General features: G+C 38.9%; 1 protein-coding gene across 22 annotated transcripts in view; it reads right to left on the reverse strand.

Annotated features, from left to right (window-relative positions):
• Nucleotides 1-7,474: 7,474 nt before the first annotated feature.
• BRSK2 (BR serine/threonine kinase 2) overlaps nucleotides 7,475-18,935 on the reverse strand; it is a 621,430-nt gene continuing 609,969 nt past the window's right edge. For 12 of the 22 annotated variants that reach the window (XM_060261784.1, XM_060261781.1, XM_060261777.1 and 9 more), the window contains one exon: nucleotides 8,323-8,562. In XM_060261784.1, the coding sequence (XP_060117767.1) occupies nucleotides 8,339-8,562 (224 nt within the window). In that variant the 3' untranslated portion in view covers nucleotides 8,323-8,338. Of the gene's footprint in view, nucleotides 7,864-8,322; nucleotides 8,563-18,935 lie in introns of those variants that run through there. The other 10 variants (XM_060261785.1, XM_060261779.1, XM_060261783.1 and 7 more) reach the window with 6 other exon arrangements.

Here is an 18,935-nt window from a genome sequence, read left to right on the forward strand (position 1 = left end):
GATTAAGATGCCCAGCTCTAATTCTGATTGATTCTAAAATAGCGGTAAGAAGTTAGAGATATGCAAACTTGAGTGAAACTTTAACGGAACAGAGGAAGTAGTTGTAATGAATATTGTTCAGCATTTGGCTTCCAATGGAATGAGTAGTGCTGTCACTAGTAAAGTGCAGTCCATCAGTGGAAGACAATGTCAAAATGAAGGATAAGGAGCTAGCGTCTTCACCTTGGACTGGACCCAGTGGACTTTTGGATATTTACATAATTTGGATTTTTCATGGAATATTTACTAATCCCTTAACTTTGTACTGAATGACAAGTGGAATGTATGACATATCTGTATTGCATGACAATTTCAAACAACAAAAAGAGCAATTTCTGTACATTGGTTTTAGATGTTACTAATGTCAATTGATACATTTAAATATAATATTAGAATAGGTAGATAATAGTGGTTTGCGTAGGAACGGTTCTATAGGTTTTAATTATTGCCCAATCAAAGTTTGCCATGATAAGAACACAAGAAATAAAAATGATTTGTTTAACATATGGCATGATGATAAATACTCAGGGGGGAAACAAATCTTGGCAAGATATCAAAGATGAAGGCATAAATATTCAATGGTTGCTGTATTATCAGCCTCGAGACTAAAGGAAATCATGAGCACTGAAGGTGGAGTTTTAAGAAATACAACTGAATTTGAACAGCTGATTATAAAACAAACTGAGCATTTACTATGATGGATATATAAAATTTTACTCCAGCTAAAAACAGAAGATGAACAAGTGAAAAAAATGTATGATTAAATGGATGCAAATTTTTAAAGAACAAGTATCTGTGCAACAATGGGAAAAACTATGGGGGAAAGATATCGAATTTACAGGCAGCTAGACATTAAGATAAAATTGGTACAAAATGTTTTTAGATGGTATATAACTCCAAAAGACATTGAGAAAGCAGATAAAAATACAGAGGAAAATGCTGGAAATGTCAAGACATAGATGGAATTTTCTTTCATATGCGGTGGACTTGTAAAAAAGCAAAAAGACGCTGGAAAGAAATGCACTGAAAATGCAGAACATTAACGTTTAAATTCCCATGGCTGCTAAGAGCATGCTATTAGATGTTCTGCCTAACAAATTAGCAAAAATTGTAGAATTTAAATACATGGTGACAGAACTATTTATGCAGAAAGAGATGGCTATACAGAAAAGTGATAGTGTAACAAAAGGAAAAATCTGTATAAAAGTAACAACTGTTGATACAAGTTGGCTTGCTGCTCTGTGTTTTGAAACAAACAATTTATTATCAATATTATTGACAAAAAAAGCACTACACACCAGATGCCAGATTTTAACAACAGTGGCAAAATTGCAATAGAGGGTTGATGTTACAGCAACAGCAGCAGCAATGGATTGCCTAGGTAACTATCCATTTCATTCACCTTCTTCAGGTTGCAGTACACTAGGTAAAGCCTTGAATTCAATAATGGAATACCCAGTATTTCCTTCAAGTTTATAATTAGACACTCTCCAGCTTTTACAATTTAAGCTCTTAGCACAGAGACATTTTGAATCTGACAAAAGGTAATCCCTAATGGAAGACTGTGTCAAGCTTGGTGAAATTCCATTGATAATTGATTGTTTTAGGGTCCTTCATAACACTGGTCTGTGAAGTATCATGGAGGACCAAGTTTTGTTAGCTCTGTTATTCTTTCCCCTCCCCCTTCTTGCTTTATTGCTTGCAAAGTAGAAGTAGTGAGAAACGAAACTAACTTGAGAAGAAGTAATCAGCACCTTCCCATACATTCCTGGTAGGGAGAGCGACATATCTGGGGAAAGCAAGGATGGAGTCCTGATAACGCTGTGAGAATGTAGACATTTATGATAGTTTATGTATGAGAGCTACCCCTCGCCCCCACCTTTTGGAATCCTTTTGAAGTAAGCCTTAAAAGTATTGTATCAATGTATTTGCAGCATCACTCTCAAGAATCTGTTACACTGAAAGTATCAGTTTATCAATAAAAACGTAGTTTTGTATCAACTTCGACTCGTCATTGAAACCGCATGCTTGACATTCTGTTGATTTCTGAGGCTCCAACTGCAACTTTCTACACAACAATTGTAAAAGCTGGAGAGTGTCTAAATATAAATTTGAAGGAAATACTGGGTATTAGATTTCTGCCCATGTTTAGAAGAATGGAAAAATAAACTTGCTGAATATGCAGAAATGGCAAAATTAACAACCTACTTGAGAAACACATATATTAAAAATTTGAGGAGAAATGCCGTGTGTATTATGTGTACTATGCTAGCAGGAAAAGTAGTCTAAAATATTATATATAAATGCATGGGAATGAAATAGAACTAAAATCTGTTTTAAATGTAACATCTTGAATACAAATGGTTTCCTGATATGAGATATATAATAGACCTTCCTTTGCATCTTGATATATATTTTTTTGTTAAAGGTTCTAATGAATATGTAGAAACGGTGAAAATCCGTCATATTGAATACATGGTAATGATGAAACTAATGATGTAGTCAAACTATGAAGTTTGAAACTTAAAACGTTGAATAAAATTGTATTCCAATAGAAGTAAGAACTATTGTATACTATAGGTAATAACTTAAAAACTTACAATGACGGGAATGTAAGGAAAAATATTTTCTGCCTTATACATTTTGTATTATATGATTGTCCTTGACAAACACTTATCTATAACCCCCTTTTTTCTTTCCCTTTTCTTTTCTGTACCTCCATTGCCTTTTTAAATGAACAGATTTATTTTTAAGTGGCAAGCCATATAGTCTATGATACTGTATATTATCATCACTGTCTTCATGAGATGGGGAAAGGGTGGACAGGAACCTTCTGATGTTTCTTTTTTCTTCAAGTCTGTGTACAAGAAAAATGAGTCCAAGGCAGGGTAATAAAACACCCACACACAAGCTGAGAAGACTAAAAGAAAGTAAAAGGGGGAGAAATCAAGCAGAATAATAAATTGAAAGCAATAAGAGAATTCAACACTAATGTTAACCAGGGGTCATTTTGTAGAAAAAGAGGTGCCGGAACTCATCAGCTCAACTCATTTGCCTAACTCATTTGCATCTGCCACACACCCCTGACATCACCAGAAGGTGTACTAATTATATCAGCTCAGCATCTACCTTAAAATGCTTCTTGAATTAGAACTGTCACAATAAAACCTTACTCCCATTCAGTGTTTCCTCTAAGCTGAATTAGTGTGAGCTAGCTCACAGATTTTTAGCTTTCAGCTCACACATTTTTGTCTTAGCTCAGGAAGGGTGACCCCAGAGCACAATAATTTATGCAGTAGCTCACAACTTTAATGCCAGTAGCTCACAACTTTAGTACCAGTAGCTCATAAAGTAGAATTTTTGCTCACAAGACTCTGCAGCTTAGAGGGAACATTATCACCCCATCATACTTTTAAAATTACTTTCTCCTGTGGCTACAGTGGCATGATGAAGATTCCCAGTGTCTGCTTTATAGGTTTTGGTTATTTTCCCACTGGCGGGATATTTTCCCATTTTGGGGGGAGGAATATTAGATAGTTTGTCAAATCTTAGAGTTCAGCAAAACTCTCACAGTGGGGTTGAACAATGGAGCCCAGAAGCAGGTATTGGGGGGGGTGGGGTAAGAAAGAGCACAATAAAATTTAGAGGTTATGGAGCTCCGTTCCTGTGAGCTCCTGCCCAAAATGAGGCTTCATGCTAACTCTGTTTTTGAACAATAGGAAGAACAGACTAGTAAAATAGCCTACATTAATTCTTATCTGCAACCATGAGCTTCAAGGTGTTCTGTCTACAAGTATGCAGTTGGATATTACACATTGGATAAAATGTCAGTTTTTTCCATTATCAGATTGAGTTAGCAATATCCAATGCACAGAAAGCCTTCCTAATAGTTTCCCAACTCTGGTAAGTTTCACTTGCTTCATCCAGCATTGTGCAGTGGTTAGAGATTCAGAGCAAAATCTGAGAGACTCAGGGTTGAATCCCTACTTTTCCATGGAAGCTTGCTGGGTGATCATAGACCAGTAACACACTCTTAGCCTGTCGTTTCTAAGGATAAAATGGGGGAGAGGAGAATTGTGCAAATAGCTTTGAGTATCCATTTATACCAAAGGGTATAAATCACGGAAGGCCAAACTTGCTTAACGTAAAAGCCACATAGAATGATCAGGTATTTGAGAGTGGCAAGACATGAACAGATGTTTGAGTTTTTTGGTTGTATTTTTTGTTTTGTTTTTTGCTGAATCATCTTCCTTTCATCTGGGAAGACTTTTGCATTGTTTTTCCTGTGCTGAAGGCATAAGACCTCCCTGATACAGCTTCATCAGTCTTGATCCATCTAGAATCACTTACCTTTTATCCCTAGTATCTGCCAAGCTCCCTATACTCTACATCACATGTGCACATCTGACACATAGCATGCACAAAAGGAAATGGCACCAACCCTGCAAAACCTTCCAGCTGCACCTTCATGTCCTTTTTAGGCTCTGAGCACTCCCTTTGTCTGTTTATGTATAAACACTCACAGCAAGTTCTTCAACTGAAGTGGAAGCCGAACTTCATGATTTGCTTTATTACGCACATGCCACAAAACTGAATGCTGGTTCAGCCATCCATCTTTCAAACTCTCCTTTTCAAACAATTAAAGTACACTATGAATGCTTTGTTTATATATTTCATTCACCTTAATTTTTTTGGTGGGGGAACAGGCAACATTTTTTGTTTTCTTTGAAATCTATCTTCATGAACTTGAGGGCGTATGTTGAAATTGATGGGAAGTAGATTCAGAATCATGAAGGAAGTACTTTCTCAAGCAATACATACCTAATATGTGGAATTCTTTGCCACCTGATGTAGTGAAGGCTTCAGGGTTTTAAAAGGGGGTTAAAATAGGTCTATCAGTGGCTGTTAGACGAGATGATTAAATAGATACTTTGTGTTCAGAAGTTTTTGAACATCAGTTGCTGGCATGCAATAAAACAAAATTTGAGTCCAGTGGCCCCTTTAAGACCAACAAAGTTTCATTCTGGGTATAAGCTTTCATGTGCATGCAATATTACACAGAAATAAATACTCAGTATTAAACTTTGTTGGTCTTAAAGGGGCCACTGAACCAAACCTTTATTGTTTCTTCAGACCAACATGACTACGCACCGGGATGCAATAATATAGGGAGGATTCTCCCTGCTTGGGAGCCTCTTGGGGACATTTAGTGGCCACCATCAGAAACAGGATGTTGGTTTAGATGGGCCTTTGATTTGGTTCGGCACAGTTTTTCCATTAGCAGAAACTTCACTAGAAGAGGTGGCTACAGTGAAATGCTTCTCATGCTCCTTGGATTAATCTCAAATGCAGGGCACCTGACAGGGTCTTGTGTTTTCTTCTCTTATTTAATGCTACAGAATTCATGCCTGGACTTAGCACATTTTCATAATGGCACTTACCTGATCTTTACCTTGATGAAAGAGATGTCACCAGCCACTGACATAAGCAAGACACAGTTGCAGCCAGTATCTTTACTGAATGAATTTATTGTTTTTGAACTAAAGTTGATCACAGTTATTTAACAAGGGGTACACCAGAAGGTTCTTTTTTGTCCATTTTAACTGTTAAATAATGTCATTTTGTGTCTGTATGTGTGTGCGTGCGTGCATGTGTATTTGTGTCTTCAAAGTACAAAATAGGAAGGATAATAAGAGGTATTGCTTTCATTTATTCTTATGTCTTGTGTAAATAGTCCCCTTCCTGATTGTACCATATGGATTTTGCTGTATTATTATTATTAGTAGTATTTTTGTATTGAAATCCCAGCCTTTTGTAGAGGTACAATGTAACAGAAGCATCAAAATCTATACACAAAGGGAGAGAAAAGAGAGGAAGAGCTGAGGGCAGTGGAAGGGATGCTGAGGGGGGGGGGGGGGGAGAGGGAAGGAGAAGGTGGAGGCAGAAATGACAACAAAAGCAAAAGAGACTCATTTACAGCAACATCATGCAATTAAAACTGCCCCCAAAGCTCTTGCATCCTGCCCTCCCTCCCTCCCCAGCCATCACCCTCTCCGTGTCTGACATGCACACAGCAATACAAGAGAAAAGTTTCAGATCAGGAAACAAACAAACAAAAGCACCCTCCCATTTTTGTGTCTCTTTTTTAAAAAAAGATTTCCCCCCTTCAAACCTATATACAAGCAAAACAGGTCCAAGAAGGGCAAAAAAAAAAAAGGGGGGGGGATCCATAAAGAACAAAGACAAAAAGAAAACAAAAATATAGAAAGGAAAGAGTACGGGAGAAATTTTATGTTATCATTAAACAATCTTGCAGTACAACATACACTCATAGGAACCCAACAAACAACAATTGAAGGTAATAAGAGAATAACACTAATACTAAATCTACATCTTAAAAATATTGGTAAAGGAGAATTTCCCCTGCTGTTTCTTCTTCATTTTTTGCCTTTGACATATATGATCATAGTATGTAAAAACATCTGATTGCAGGCCAGGTTAAGTTATACTTGGTGTAAAGGTTGGAGAGGGGGGAAAAAGAAAGAAAAAGACAGACATAAAAAAAGTGGAATGTTGGCAAGAGGAACAAGTTAAGCATTCTTGTTGTCATTCTTTTCCCCCTCCCAAAACTAAACAGGAATCAGGCTCACCTCTACACGGTAATGAAAGCAGAAGAGATATCTAACAGCTCATTTTTTAAATATATATATGCATTATAAATAATAACTTACCTAATAATAACTTAAACGTACACAAGAAAGTTCCAGCCCACCCACCCCTTTTTTGAAAAAAAAGTTTATAAAAATATCTTGCAATACTTTTTAAAGTTTACAGTAGCTTTGTGTTTAAGTTGCCTATAGTGCTATCTCCTCCATGTTTTGCTCAGATGAACGAAGTGCCAGTGGTTGTACAAACGCGCGCACAGACACACTAGAAAAAAATGACTCTCATTTCATGTTCTTCTTTTGCATTAAAAAAACCCAGCTCAAATAAATAAATAAATAAAGTAAAACCAGCAAATAAATAATACTGATATATTAATGCAGCACTAACAACACAATAGTTGCATCCAAATGGACGATGTGGTGGAGAATTCAGCTGGCAGAAGGAACTCCCAGAGCGGAAGGAAAGAAGAAATTGGTTGAGGGGCAGCAGGAAGAGCAGCAGCAGTGGTTGTGGCGGTGATGGTAGCAGCAACAGTGCTTCTGGCGGCAAAAAAGATTGTTCTCAAACAGCTGGATTCTTGTCTCTCTCTTCTTCATTGCTTAAAGTTGCTTTTATCCTAAGTTTCAATGTTCAAACTTGTTTGTCTTGCATGTTGCAGTTTTCCCTAAGATTATGTTCTGCCCCTCCAGGTTGAAAAGAAGTTTTAAGATTATACAAAATAAAAACAATTTGAAAAAGAGGGGGGGGGGTAAGGTTTAAAGGGACAGGGAAAAAAAGCAAAATGGAGGAAAATCCTCTTGTGAAATCCCTTAATGAGAATGCAGCTTGGATATGTTATAACGTCCCACCACCACCATAGTCCATGTGTGCCAGTGGGGAAGTGAGTAGTCAAGGGCAATGATGCCACTCCAGTAATTCCAACTGTGCAGTTTTGTAACTGAGCAGTTCTTCAGCGTGGAGCACCAAAAGAAAAGTGTATGTTGAGGGCAAGTGGAAGGGAGGAGACCCATTTCCTGCAGTTGGGAGAGGGGAGACTGGGAATCCCCAAACAGAACCAGTCCATGGTCAGTCTTACATCATTGGCCTTCCGTGAACAAGTGTTCGCAGAGCACAGAAGGTGAAGCTGTTGGCTGACATGTTAACTTTTCGGGATAATTCCTGGTAGCAGAGTGGAAACAAGTGGTGGTGTCAGAAACACAGAGAGAACAAAACAAGAAAATAATGGTGGTAAACGGGGGGAGAAAAGAAAACCAAAAGAGGAAAAAATAAAAGACAAAGGCATTGGGCAGAAAAAAGCAACCCAAGATCTGCAGAACTGGGTTTGTCATCTGTGCTACCTTTTCTAATTGCTTTTTTGTTTCAGAGATATTACATATAAATATATATGTGTGTGTGTGTGTGTATACACACGTATATACACACACACACATTCATTCCTTCATACAAAAGTTGTCTATAGACAGTTTTGTACTGTTGTAGCAATATATATATGTGTGTGTGTGTGTATACACACACACACACATCCTTTTATTTCAAAGACTAGCTTTCTAAGGAATATTCATTTGGGGATTTTGTTGTGTTTTCCTTTTTAGTTATTTATTCTGTCCTTTCTTTAAAAAAAAAAATCATTTATTTAAAGTTGGTCTTGTAGGCCGAGTGATGAGACCATCTTTGCCTTCTCTTTGCCAGCAGGGTACTTAGTGTCTCCTCTAGACCCATAGTCATTAGCATCGGAATCGCTCCGCTTGCTGTTTGCGCTATGCTTGGTTGGCGTACCGGGGGGATGGCTCACCTGCCCGTTCTTCTCGTCTGAAAAAAGTTGTTTAATTACGTCAAAGAAGTTACTCAATGGGCTGCCTGGGTATACAAAACAGAGGAGACAAAAAGAAAAACAAAACAAAGAAAGCGAAAGAGAGAGAGAGAAAAGAGAGGAGAGAGAACAAACAAACAAATGAACAATGGGGCTTTAAACGAGAAGAATGTGATGAGCGGTCCAGAGCCACGTGCATGGGGGTGTGTGGAGGATGAAGACAATGAGCAGAAGAGGAAGAGCATCAGATGGGAGCACTGCCCTGCCTATGGATATGAAAAGCCTGGGGTCAAGAATGCCACATTTGGTGGTCTAAATTTTGCACTGGACAGATGACATCAGAACTTTTGCCTAGAACTTTTGCTTTAAAAAGCCTGACAAGCTGAAGAAAGTTGTAATACAGGTGGATATAGTTACTCGTCTGGGCCTATATTTAATTGTTCTGAAACTGTTCTGAATGAAGGAAGTCAGAAAGCAATGCAAAGTCAACATCACTCTGATTCCAAGTACATTTACTTCGAAGTCAGTCTTGCTGATCAAAATGGGCCTTATTTTCAAGAATGTGTACTTAAGACTGTAGCCTAAATTATGTTCTGCATTCATATCTAATAGCTTTTTAGCCTATCTTAGAGCCACACATACTGCCATGCAAAAACAGAACTCCAGTGTAGCAGGAAAACTGCATACAGAAAGAATGAACTTGCACATTGACATCCTCTTTGGAACTGAATGGGGAAAACCTTGTAAGCATTAAAGCTGTGGGCGTGCATGTGAGTTCTTACACTTTTTGAAAGAAAAAGCTGAGTCTGTGGCTGTGATTATGCTCTTATTCATACCTTATTCAGATGTAAAGTTCGATAACTGGACTTTTCCTATAGAGCTCTATAACTTGCTGTAATCCATGAGGTCATTTAGATATGGACCTAAAGCCTGTATGCCTTCTAGCTGTACAGAAGCAGCTGGGGGAAAATGCACAGATGCACACAAAATGCAAACTAGCATCAGCTTGTGTTAAATCCATACAAGGGACTTCCTAGTTCATTGCCATTAGTTTACAAAGGTCCATTAAAGTATGTTATCCCTATAGCACAAGTACTGTTTTTCTTTAGCAAGAGGACATGTTGCAGTGGTGATGTTTAAATCTAATTATCATGGAATTGCTGGAGTACACGGACTCTTCCCATAGAAATGTCACTCCTCTCTGGGTCTCAATGCCCTGGTTTCAGTCTGTCCACATGATAAATGGCCCCACATAATTACTAGATTTAGATCTCACTACTGAGTTGAGAGATCCAGCCAAAGAAAATGGCTACCATCTGCAGACAACATGTATAAAATGAGCATAAAATCGTGTTTAATGAGCATCTAACAGCGAGCCTAAATGTGACATGAGGGCTGGGATCACACACACTAAATAATTCACTTTCAATCCACTGTCAATGCACTTTACAACTGGATTTTACTGTGTGAACTTGCAAAATCCAGTTGGAAAGTGCATTATTCAGTGTGTGATCACAGTCGAGAGGTCTGTGATTGAAATCTTCATGATTTTAACACTAACTATCCTCACATGGCTGCATAAACCACCTCTCAACAGCTGTAATTAGCTTATCAGGTAAAAAAAGACAGGTACAAGTGCTGTACCTGTCTTTTTTCCCCCTTGCAGAGCTTATTGCAGCTTCAGAAGTGATATTTAAAATGGCAGAAGATGCATAGGAAGAAATGACTAAGCATTCCTCCTCTCCTTACTAGTGACCAGTTCCTAATCTTCAAAATTATTTCTGCATAGGACTGCTAATAATCTTTTTTAAAAAACGCCTGTGAGAAATCTTAATCATGGATTGCTCATTTGACTCTAAAATCTATTTTAGCCATAACATTTTTGAAGTTGATTGGAAAACAGGCCAGAATATTCAGTACTTTTTTTAAAAAAAAGAAAGGATGATTAAAACCCATCATTTGACATATCAGTCAGTGAATCTGAGCCTATGGATTTCAGTGGACAAGTGCCTATAACTCTGTGTTAGATTATGATACATAAGCACATTAGCTAATTATTAGAACTCACAGATGAGTTCATGTAGACCACAGATAGTGCAAGTTTGACTATTCTATTATCTGTTTAGAACAAAGTGAAGAATTCAGCTGAGGGATAAACTAGATGTTATGGTAACCATGAGCTGAACCCGTGGGCACCATTTTAGAGAAGAAATTGGCCTTTTATATTTGGCCGTTTTGGAAACTGAAAAGGGATTGGGGGGGGGGGGGGTTACCTGGTACCAAGGGCTTAATCAGGATTGAATCCTTCTGGCATTTTTAGCATCTAGTTTGGCCCTAAGAGATTGTTGGAAGTCACTGATAAGGTCTCAATATATACAATTTCCTTGCAGAAGGCAGAGAAACTGAGACATATCAACAAGAGCGAGGGTCCCTTTCAACAAGGGACCACTTGAACTTAGCCACACTTCTCTCTCTGTTCTCCTAAGCTCTAGTGACCCTAGCACAACTTGCATACTGTATCATTTGAAAAGCCAGCATGGGATAGTGGTTACAGTGTTGGAGAATGAGGATGCCTGTGTTCTAAAATCCTCACCCTTGGTGACTCATTCAGTCACTCTTTCCCAGTTTAACCTACTTCACACCAACCTAAGATCCTAGGAAGAAGGCTGGATAAAAATCAAAATAAAAAATATGCACTATTCATAAAACAGTTTCTCACATTACTTTTTGGTAAATGTTTTCTGTCCTTTTATATGAAAGAAATCTATTTCCACATGCATATGTGCCTGCTAGTCATTAAAATCAGTGTCTCACAATATGCACTGAAAAACTCCTGTGCTTATCAGATTTACATTCTCTGGTTTGTGAAACATCTGTATGTGTATAATTCTTGCATTTTAGATTAATAGAGTTACTGCAGTGATATCAATATTAGCTTCACAAAGTTAAACACACAGATCCACAGATTGCAGTGTGCTTAAGTCCATTTAACTCTGAGTTGTGGTTATGGTAATTAAGAGATAATTTGTAATTATGTAGGTCTAAAAGTACCTGAAACACAATTCCATCACTACTACTGAGTCAAAATGGTTCCTGAAATTTTGAAGGCATGAGAGAAAAAGATCCCCCCTCCAACGTTGCAAAAAATTGAAAGATGTTTTAAACTTGAATAAATTGTTTGGTTGTTATAAATGCACAGAACAGGTTTCAGAGATAACTGCACTCCTGCATATCTGTGGCAGAAAATCCCCTGGATCTAGTATACATATGAAGAGGATCCCAGCCTATGAACCTGTGCATGCCATTGCCTTTGTATTGCATTTTAGTAATTAGTTGCTAATGTTTTTTTTCCCCTCGTCATTTCAGACAGACCTGTTTTAGTAACAGGCTGCTGGTGGAAATTATTTACCTATAAGGTTTTTCTGTTTTCTTTCTACCCCTTCATTGCACTTCTGAATTGCTGTGTGTGCAGTTTAAAATGTCCATAGTACTTCTTACAACACTGCTTCCCCCCTCCTCCATGCAATCTTCCAAGGACTTCCCCCCCAAAATGTTCTAAGTTGAGTGCTATAGTGCTAAACCAATATAACACTTGAATGCTATAGCAGCAGCTTTGAGATGCCTCTGGACCATTGACTCCATTTAGAAAAAGGACAATCCAGGTAGTGACTGTTTAATTGTGCCACCCACTGCTGCTCTCAGAAGGCCATCCTGTGCCACAACTGCCACTTTGCACTGCCCCCACCTTTCATTGACCACTGTCTTCACTGAGACCCATGAATAAGAGCAACTAATGTGCCATACCTCCTTGTTCCCTAAGCATCTTCAAAGACAGTGTGATGAGCTGTGCATGTCCAATAAGGTTTCTTGACCTCCAATGCGTTGAAAGAGTTCAAGAAGTCACATGTGCCTGGCGGGAACCCAGTATGGCAGTTGAGGCAGTGGTGCAGGCTGCCATCCCCCACAAGCCTGACAGCATAATCCTAAGCATTTTTATACCCATTTAAGTCTATGGATTTCAGTGGACTTACAAGGATGTAACTCTATTTAGGAGTCCACTGTGAGGCTACTGCCTCACCTTTCTTGGCTGAAGAGTCAGCTACGCCTGTAGGCAACCCATTTTTCCCCCATCTCTGAACTAATGGGAAGGAAATCCAGGGGCTGGGTAGGAGACCTTTGCAGTGTCACTATTATGTGTAAAGAGACAGCTTATAGCATGTGCTGCAAAACAGAAAGTAGATCTAGAGGCTTAGATGATCTACCTGACAGCAGGTGGCTGGCTGCCAGAAGGATTGCATCAGCCAGCAGAGTCAGCATGACACAGCAAGTTGCTGATTGGCTGTCCCATGTATAAATGTACAGAGCAACAGTGGTGATTGTGGGTTTATGGAGTTGGAGTGCAGCGGAGCATATTGTCAGTCAGGAGAGTGAGTTGGTGTAAATAAATGTATATAGTGGTTTTACAGCTACTGTGTACAGCCTTCATTCTTGCGTCGCTAAGCATCACCCTCTGGGTCTCTCTACGCGCATCGACATGCAGATCTTTTATCTGGGATGATTAGGTTTAAGAAGATTCATAAACAGGAACACCTTGACATTGTGGAAAAATCTAAAAACAAAAACTTGCTCATGGCGGCTAAAAGATAACGCATTTCATGAAAATGAATGCCAAAGATAGTCATATTGATCTGTTGCTGTGACTATAACCTAGTCCTGTAGCACTTTGAAGACTAGCAAATTTATTATGGCATTTTGTGGAATAGTTACTTTTGTATATTTCCCAACATTTTCAGGGTTCATTTCCCCCTTGAATACCCAGTGGTAAGGGAGTTAAATACTAATTTAACAGAAATCTGAAGAAGCAGCAACTGCCCCCCCCCCAAAAAAAAGATCTTTCCAAAATAAATACATTTATTGAACAAGCAAGTTAGAAAACCCTCCTCCTTCCACTGATAACTATGTATCATATACCTGTAAATGAATTGCTACTGTAGAATGCAGGAAGACACAAAGAAGCTGTCTCATGTTTTATTTCCAGATCATCTTTGCTCTCTAGAGTTGACTGCATGCTCTATTTAGGTGGTTTCTTTTCTTCTTGTTTTTGTTATGTTATCTGAAGCAGATATAGATAACTACCAGGGTGTATTTAAAATTGATATGAAAATGCTAGTAACAACCATGATAAAGTGGCTATACTTCATTTATGAGAAAAATGGTCATTCTGAAGTATTTTGTGGAAAAGATGTAGGGTTGCCAGGTCTGGATCACCAGAGGGTGGGGGAAGGAGGGATGTTCCAGGACCAGGAAGTGACATAGCCCCCCCCCCCCCCCATTCCCCACAAACAGCAATGTTGCACACAACATGTCTGTGTCCAGGGGTGGAATTCTAGCAGGAGCTCTTTTGCATATTAGGTCACCCCTGATGTAGCCAATCCTCCAAGAGCTTACAAGACTCTTTCTTTGTAAGCTTTTGGAGGATTGGCTACATCAGGGGGGTTTGGCCTAATATTCAAAGGACCTCCTGCTAGAATTCCACCCCTGCCTGTGTCACCTGGAAGTGACATGGGCACGTTGGTAATATTGGAACCAATGCTCTGATTTTTGGACAAAATTATATGGTAAAATCAGCCTTAAACCATAGAATTTTGCCCAAAAACCAGAACATCACCCCCCCCCCCAAAAAAAGTCACTGACGTGCCAGCATCACTTCTGGGAGATGCAGGCACATCATGTGTGATGTCATTGTTTCCTTCCCATTTAAGTCCATTTAAGGGGAAATTCCTTCCCATCAGCCAGCTGGCTGGTAGTGGGCAGAAACCCACAAAAATAAGGGATTTCCTGCCCCCCCGAGCAATTGGCAACCCTAAAAAGATGGCATCTCAAAAGTTTACTATAAGAAAAGTACAGATTCTCCGCTACTATAGGGATGGGTTTTAATTGCTTTTATCTGGCATATTTATCACTCAGGTTCTTCTAGAGGTATTTTAAAAATTACTATGGATCACTTTATTCTTATACCTTCCTAGGACATGTGAGCAGAAAGCACCTAGCAACAGAGGAACATCCTCCACCATGAAGCACTGGCTTAGCAAAGGAGGACAGCACTGAACAAGTAGAAGCAAACTACAGGATTTAAGCCAATGCTCTTGTTGCTGTACAAACAAATAAATGTATCCAAGGCAATTGTGATTTCCTTTATCCACTTTACTAACCAACAGTAAGATTCTGATATCACTGCCACTGGTATCACTAAGGTCTACCTCTCAGTCATTGTAGAACAACAGGAAAGCCGAAAAACTTTATTGTTTGTTAAGGCATCATTTTAATGCACCTGAGCTTCCTCTTGCCCTTTTTGGCTTTCAGCCAGGATATTCTGGTGGTAATATGGTTGTTTTTGGCACAAGAGTTTAGCCTGTTTCCATCTGAGCAGCTCTCCCTCATGCTGTTTTCTTTGCTCTTGGCCCTGCCCTGTTCGCATTCACCCATTTGCCTGTCTTGTGAATAGACTTCACTAATAGTCTACTCTGCTTCTTTATCAAGGTACATGGTTTATATCCTCAAAACCAAACTGGTAACTGAATTGGCCGTGATGAGTATGCTGCCTGCCTAATGGAGTCCTAGTGGTTCTAATTCTAGAGCAGCTACTATCTCAAATGAGCCCAGACCAAATTTACCTGCTTTCCAAATGATCTAATCAGAAATATTCTAGGTACCAGCTTTATGATGGAGAAGGGACAGGCTGAGGCACATGTATATCTGAACCTTGGATTATATGACAGAAATCTGGAAAACAGAAAATAGAACTATAAAATGCAGACCCTTTGGTTTGGCCTCTTAAATGCTATCTGCCTTAGGGTTTGCCCCAACCCAACATCTAAGGTATCTTCACTTATCTGGCTTATAGTTTTCCTTGCTTCAATTAAATGTAAAGCTAAAACTTAAATTGTACTGCATGACAGTTATTCTCCTCTGCCTTATTAAGGATTAGACATTAATACAGACAGCATGAGAAAGAGTGGATATATGCAAATCCTAAAGAAGAAAGAGAAATATAAGATTAATTCTTAAATGTTTTACTTAGCACAGTTTGGGTTACCATGTGGCTTTGGACCCCTTGCCTTCATACACCACATGGAATCAGTAAAAAGAAAGCATGAAAAGGAAGAAAAAGCTACCCCTGTTGCTGGGAAGAGCAAGGGAAGATCTGTGTGTTTTTGACATTACAGAGCTGGGCAATTCATTCAGCAAGATCAGAGGACAGGGGAAGAGCAGAAGAAGCAGGGAGAAGAAGCAAGAAGCATGGCCATGGAACTCTTTTCATATAGAAATGTCAGAGAAAAGAATAAACTAAAATAAAATTAATACTTTTATAAAGGAAATGTATAGCATTGGGAAGTACTGAGAGATGATTATACATATGCTTTTGATGTAGAATTCAAATCCAGTAGCACCTTAGAGACCAACGAAATTTCCAGGGTATAAGCTGTTGTGCGTCTAAGCTCCTTTCATTAGGTACAAGTAAAAATGAAGATCCAGCAACCCTTATGTACTTCCCACTGCTGTGCATATCTCCTTGTTCTAATCATGTCCATTATATTTTGCATTGTGCCTTGGAATCCTGACACCAATCGGCTTTTCTTGGTAACAGCCCTTACACTGAACTTGGATATAAAGTTGATATATCTTTGTTCATACTTGTGTCGAAGTAAAGTTTGATTTGCCAAAGCTTATACCCTTGAAAATTTTGTGCCAAAATACTACTGGACTTGAATTTTGTTCTGCTGTTACAGAATAACAAGGCTACCCTCCTGAATACTTTTAATATAAGATCAATTTCCTCTTTAGATTCTTGACTAAAAACCATTGTCTGGGATACCCTTTTCTGTTTGTTTCTTAATGGAAGTTGCCCTTTGTCATTGCTACTGTATTCCCTTTTAATCAAAAATTACTGAATTGTTGATGGCGCTGGGAAATCGTAATAGGAAAATTCCGAGGATGATCAAAGATTAGGAAATCAAAGATGGTATATATAGCTCTTCCTTCCACTGCCCATCTGCACAGTATCTGAACTGGGAATAGAATAAGTTGTCTTGCTGGAATCAAACCACAACCATAGGAGCCCAAGGAACAGCAAGTCTGAGACACCAGAACATTTGAGGCTGCTGCACTTTCTTTCTCATTAAGTCACTGATAGCCGGGCTTTTAAAAAAGTGATAAAGCCTGCAAAGGTTATCATGGGGATCCTTTAAATTATGTGATGATAATTCATGTAAGTGAAACTGCTATACAGTGAGTTATTAGTTTCCATAGCATTCACCAGTAAGTAACACAGTTTCCAGGATTTAGGATTATGAGACAATTTACTTGTGCACTGATAGGTGGGATCCAATGACTCCTCTTTGCTAAATCTTCTTTCAGTGGAGGAAGGAGGACAGCCATTGGCTCTAACTCATTTCCCCCCTTTCACTTAACGCATAAGGGTTGTTTTCCCTTCTGTGCACCAAGTCTACAAAACAATAGCAGAATGATTTAAAAACCCTGTGCTGGATGCAGACAAAGACAATGGTGTAGCAGTTATAGTTTGGAAAGTCAGCTAGACTTATAGAGGTCTGTGAGAATCAGATTGTTATTGGAAATGAATGTATCCTGTTGAGTTGTTGGTCTGTAAACACTACCCTGAATACTATTTCTGGCTGTTCTCAACCAGGGCCAGGGCCTTTTCAGTCCTGGCTCCGCCTGGTGGAACTGTCTTCCCAGTGAGATCTGGGCCCTGCAGGACTTGGTTGAGTTCAGCAGGGCCTGTAAAACAGATGTTCCACCTGGCATATGGTTGAGAACAACGATGGCTAGAAAGAACACTGGCTTCCCAGAGTCTCCCGGGTTCTTTCCACCCTCCTTTCCTGTTGAAGATTTTTCCTGATTGCTAGAATACAGATTGTATGCCATCATTCCAGCTGTACTGTGGGATTAATAGCTGATAAATTGCTGAATAGTGTTTGATTTTAACTGCATTTTACATATTATGTATTGTTGCATATTACATGTTGTAAGCCACCCTGAGTCCTGCTTGCAGGAAATGGAGGAGGACAGATATCAGCTAAACTAAACTATGGGTTTCCTTCTTCTTCTGAATGGGTATATGTATATAGATTTGCAGTTCTGAAGAGGTGTCAACTTGAGCAGCAAAGGGTGAATGGATGAAAAGGATCACAGCAGTGGGAATATATCATCCACACAGTGATTTTGATCCTCAACATCTTTAACAATGACCAGGGCAAGCGATTTTAGCCTGGTGACTTTAGTGGCTAGGTTTTCTGCCATGAACTTGTTTTCTATATCTATCATCTCACCCACAGCACTTGGGTTCTGGCCAGTATTCCCTCTAAGCTGAGTTAGCATGAGCTAGCTCACAGATTTGTAGCCTCCAGCTCACACATTTTTATCTTAGCTCAGGAAGGATGACCCCAGAGCACACTAATTTATGCAGCAGCTCACAACTTTAATACCAGTAGTTTACAATGTAGAATTTTTGCTCACAAGACTCTGTAGCTTAGAGGGAACGTTGGTTCTGACCTTGGCCCTAGTCCACCATGTCTGCTTCCTGACTCTGTATCCCACAGTGGGAATACAATTATTAGAAAACAAAGATGATGGATGCTGCTGCCATATCAAATCATGATGTAAATGATTAATACAAAGGAAAAGGGTTAGGGACAAAAGAAGTAGAAGAGAAAGGTCCTTATCTATATGTCAATTCATGCATGTTGCAGAGGGGGTACTGTAGCACAGAAGGGGGGGGGACTTCAGTTCAGTGTGGATAATAATATGAATTCCAAAGGACCAAAGAAGAGAGCATCCAGATGGGCTGCCTATGGTGTTCATCAGAAACTTTCATGACAGCAGCATCAATGCTGCAGGAACATGGACAAAATATGACAGCATATTCCATGCTGTTTTGCTTAAAACAAAGTATTCTGATACCATATGAACGTGTCAAGGAAAAAACCGGTGAGGCTTTTCAAGTTGCATCTAGGTGCAGAAGTTAGAAACTTGTTTCCTTTTGAAAGTGCCATCTCATCCCAACATATTTAATTATACGATAAAACCACAACACAAATTGTTGCATGTGAATATGACATATTTCAATCCTAAAATAAAAACATAAAATACAGGTAATACCTGTTCATTCTCATAAATGGAGATGAATGGTTATTCACAATCATAAATATCTATGGTACTTTAAATTGTATTTTTTCCATGTGGGCATTTTTCCTGTGAGCATTTATGATCATGTGTTTTTTTCTGTGAGCTTTTTTCCTTTGGGCTTTTTTCATGGAACTGTTCTTCTTTAATGGGAATTTTTGTGGTGTCTTATCACAGAGCTAGAAAGGTATACTAAGGAGGAGCTAAAATTACTGGA

The sequence above is a fragment of the Heteronotia binoei genome, chromosome 21, assembly GCF_032191835.1.
Source record: "Heteronotia binoei isolate CCM8104 ecotype False Entrance Well chromosome 21, APGP_CSIRO_Hbin_v1, whole genome shotgun sequence".
NCBI lineage: Eukaryota > Metazoa > Chordata > Lepidosauria > Squamata > Gekkonidae > Heteronotia > Heteronotia binoei.